Genomic DNA, 4,240 nt, shown 5'->3' on the forward strand with positions numbered 1-4,240 from the left:
CGAGCTGTCGATCGATAAAACCACGGACTTACTGATATCATCCTTGAGATCGTGGAAAGCTTTCACGACAGCGGCATCTGGTGGAAAGTTTTTGCAATGCACTAGGGGATATATTTTCTCGGAGTATTGCGAAATCCATCTTGCATAGTAAGCGAACATCCCGATCACCCGGCGCATTGTCTGCAAGTCCTGAGGTGGTGGAAGCTCACGGAGCGGGCGCAATCGCTCAGGATCAGGCTTAATTGTGCCGTTGGCTATCGTGTAGCCGAGAAGGTCAATTGACCTTGCCGAGAATACGCATTTCTCGTAGTTGAGAGTCAGATTATATTTTCCAGCAATGCTCAAGAATCTGTCCAGATTCCTATCATGTTCCCTCTGATCCCTACCGCACACTGTGACATTATCCACGTAAACAAAAGTGTCTTCGAGGTTTTCATCTGAGATGATGTCGTCCATAACCCGTTGGAAGCAAGCTACTCCATTCGTGACACCGAATGGTATCCTTCTGAACTGGTAGAGGCGCCGCCCTGCCTGGAATGCAGTGTACGGTTTGTCTTCCTCTCGGATGGGAATTTGATGATAGGCGCTTCGCAAGTCGATGGTACTGAATACCTTATAATTGGCCACGCGTTCGACCATCTCATCTATGCGCGGCAGGGGTAGGCGTCGAGTTGGGTGAAGCGATTGACCGTTTGGGAATAATCGACAACCATCCGTCTCTTATGGTTCTGACTGCTGGTCACTAACACCTGTGCGCGCCATGGCGAATCGCTCGGTTCTATAATTCCCTCCTCCAGTAATCGCTTGGTTTCTGAAGTGATGAAATTCATGTCAGCAGTGGTATATCGCCGCGATTTGATCGCTATCGGTTTGCAGACCGGCGACAAGTTAGCGAACAGCTGGGGGACGTCACCTCCGCGGTGGTCAGCGCATTTAAAATTAGACGAGGCTTGCTTCCTCCAAAGGGTATTTCGACGCTCGTGTGCTGCTTGAGGACATTATGACCCAGAATTACGTCTGCGCACAAATCACGAAGCACCAGCACCTTTACATCCCGATGCGTGTACCCTTTTACGTCCAATTCAACATTGCAGTACCCTCGTACGCGGGATTGTAGTGAGGTGGCGGCCATGCATACCGTATTGTCAGTCGGGTGGATTACCCATTTCCTGCCCTTCACTAGCGAGCTGTTGACGAAACTTTCAGAGCTACCGGTATCAATCAGTGCCTCAGCCATATGCCCGTTAATTCGCACGTTGATGATAGCCTTGGATAGATTCCCCGGGGAGGCTGCAGTCAATTTATTTTGCGAGTAGAGAGCCGCAGAAGTGGGTTTATTCCTTCTTAGAGTAGATTTACATACCCTGGCATAATGCCCTTTCTTGTCGCAATTCATGCATGTGGCATCTCTGGCTGGACATTTTTGACGAGGATGCCTTTTGTACCCACAAAAGAAGCATTTACCGACCGGAGCAGTTGCTGAGGAGTTTGACGAGGTCTGGGTATCCGGCTCCTCGGGTGTTTCTCCATCCCTCATGTCTGGCTGTGTCTGTGCCAGTGGGGTTCCTTGGGTTCCCATCGTAGCAGCGTTCATGAGCAGCATCGGTGTCCCAAATGACTCAGATTGCTGCTGAGCCGTATCCATCGCTCGAGCCTGATCGACTACCTTGTCAAGAGTGGGTTGCGCTTTCTCTAGTAAGCGTTGCCGTATGTGGGCTGATCTGAGTCCTTGGATGAATGCCTCCCGTGTCGCTTCCTTTCGGTGTTCCTCGGCGCTTACGGCCCGGAAGCTGCAGTCTTTTCCCAGCTGATTCAGAGCTTGCAGGAACTGATCGATTGTCTCCCCGGCTGCTTGCTTGCGTGTGTTGAGAAGATGTCGTATGTATACCTCGTTTTTGGGCTTCACGTAGAGCGCCTGCAGTACGTCAATCGCTGCTTCGTAAGTGTCGCACCCCGAGAAGAGCCTGTACACGCCGGGCGAGACATGATTCACGAGAGCGGCAAATTTGTCAGCTCCCTCCGCGATGATGGTCAGATAGTGTGAGAAGGAGCAGAACCAATGTGACCATTTCATTTCTGCGTCAGTCGTGTTTGGGTCTGCGTCGAACCTCTCTGGTTTGTAGATCTTGTCCATCTTTGGTTGAGAGAGCCGAGAAAATCAAATGGAATAAATTGAAATAAGAGCGAGAGATGAACCTTCAGAGTTTAGGCTTTATTCCATTTGATTGGAGCCGCTTCTGTGGACACACCAGGAAATACAGGTTCAGCTAGGAGTACATAAGCAGAAACGTATACATGTGCAGTTAACCATTGCAGACTAATCCGCGTAAGCACGGAGTTCGATATAATCTCCATTCTCACCAGTCAATGAGCACCTTCAGTTAACGAGCATCAAGTGGACAGCCGATGTCAATAGCAATGCCCCGGGGACAATCCACTCGTGCCGCAGAGACCTCCCCTTATACGCGAGACGCACAACATGTGATCCCGCGTCATGTCCCTCGATTCACGTTAATTCACCACAATGCCTTTCATTTCGTTTGTATTTGTATCCATCTTTTCGTTTATTTGTTGTGTATTCGCATCCATCTTTTCGTTCATTTGTTGTGTATTCGCATCCATCCTCGTTGTCATTGCCGCCAGCATGGCGCATAGCTGGGCTATGTCGGGTGCGCTTGAGTGAGCCGTTTCGGCAGGGGTTGGGGAAGGGTCTTGGTGGAGAGGGGGGGGGGTGTCATACACCGCGGCCGCTGCCGCACCCACCTCGGGCCCTGGGTTCAGTTGGGCGAGTCCGTGTTCCTGCACAATCAACATTTCCTGCACGGGGATTCCATCCTGGACCATGGACTCTACATTATTACACATATACATTTCTAATACCCCCGGCTCCCGCTCGCCTTGAGACGCCATCTTGCTTCTCGTGAAGGGCTAATTTAGCTCGCTCGTAATTTGGAGGGAATCGGGGGTCGCTTCTCTCACCCCTGGACCGATTCCCGTGAATTTAATTGGAGACAGGAGAGCCCGTTTTCCTTTCTCCGATACCAGTGCCGCGAGGAGGGCGATGAATTTGTATCGCACGACCTGACACCAGTGTTGCGGTATTCGCGCCCGCCGGCGTGCTGACGGCCACGTAACTCGAATCGCGGCACGTCGCCCACCGGACGGACAATCCAGTCGTGACCCTCTCGGACTAACGCCGGGAACCAGTCACGGGTGGACCTTTCGGTCTCACCGCGATCGAGCCAATCAGCCCCCGCGTGGGATAGGGTTGCTCGCCAAATTCGACCTACCTAAGTACCCACGCGGAGGGTAGACCGGGCGATCGCACCTCGCCGCAGGTCGACTTCGGACACAGGCCACTTAAGCGACCCGTTCCGTACTATCAGAATAACCGAGCGGTGTTATCGTCGACCTCGACGGTTCGATTAATTATCGGGCGTATTCAGCCCACTACCAACCCTTTACGTGAAGCAAGATGAGGATTCAATGGGAGAAATGACGAAGCGAAGCGGGAAACAGTTCAACACAAAGCACATTTATTCGCGGCACACGGGAAGCACACATATTCAATTCCACCAAAAGCACACAGAAAAGACACAATGCAATTTACACAAAAAGCAAATATAAAAGCGAAAACACAATGCAGAGCTAATACCGACTACCGAGCACACGGCAACACTTATACAATTCTACCTCACAGACGGCGCCGACAACACATACCCAAAACCAAGGAAAAGAATACCCCCAAGAATGAGGCGGGCCTGAGGCCGAGACCGGGTCGCGCCTACCCGTCTGGTGATGAGACGCGGAGCGGCGATGGCGCCCCAACCCCGCGGGCCTCGCGGACAGTGTCTGGCAGGGGGTGGGAAAGGGGCCCCCTTGGTCGCACTATCTCAGCGCGGGGGGAAACAGGAGGGGGTTGCTGATGCTCGGGGTATAGAGGATCTTTATTATGTGCGACGAGCGTCTCCACCTCGGCCAGGTCGCGCTGTCGGCCTCCCTCGGGTGCAGCTTCCTGCACGACGCGAGCACCCCCTCGTCTGGTGTCGCCGCCTTTCCACAGCTCGTCCCCTCCGTTCCGACTCCAACGCACACGACGAGCAGCTCCACCGCCCGCGAAGTCTTGACCCTCTGCTTCCGACTCTCCTACTCTCCGCCTCTGGACTCTCCGACTCTCCACTCTTCTTTGGACTCTCCTCTCTGACGAACACGGTCCTTTTATCCCCCCCGTAGCTTCGCC

The 4,240-nt window shown here is 52.9% G+C and overlaps 1 protein-coding gene across 1 annotated transcript; it reads right to left on the reverse strand.

Annotated features, from left to right (window-relative positions):
• Positions 1–862: 862 nt before the first annotated feature.
• On the reverse strand, positions 863–3,239 carry LOC147014356 (uncharacterized). The gene is made up of 2 exons (XM_085850601.1): positions 2,362–3,239; positions 863–2,237 (listed from the first exon to the last, which is right to left on the reverse strand). The coding sequence occupies exon 2, from the start codon at positions 2,132–2,134 to the stop codon at positions 863–865; it is 1,272 nt and encodes a 423-aa protein (XP_085706727.1). The 5' UTR covers positions 2,135–2,237; positions 2,362–3,239.
• Positions 3,240–4,240: the final 1,001 nt, after the last annotated feature.

This window comes from Eptatretus burgeri, chromosome 13, assembly GCF_056783735.1.
Source record: "Eptatretus burgeri isolate ZD-2024b chromosome 13, Ebu_testis_v1, whole genome shotgun sequence".
Classification (NCBI taxonomy): domain Eukaryota; kingdom Metazoa; phylum Chordata; class Myxini; order Myxiniformes; family Myxinidae; genus Eptatretus; species Eptatretus burgeri.

Bases quoted from the DNA above. Each gene is read 5' to 3' on its own strand.
- LOC147014356 (XM_085850601.1), bottom strand. From the start codon at position 2,134: ATGGACAAGATCTACAAACCAGAGAGGTTCGACGCAGACCCAAACACG.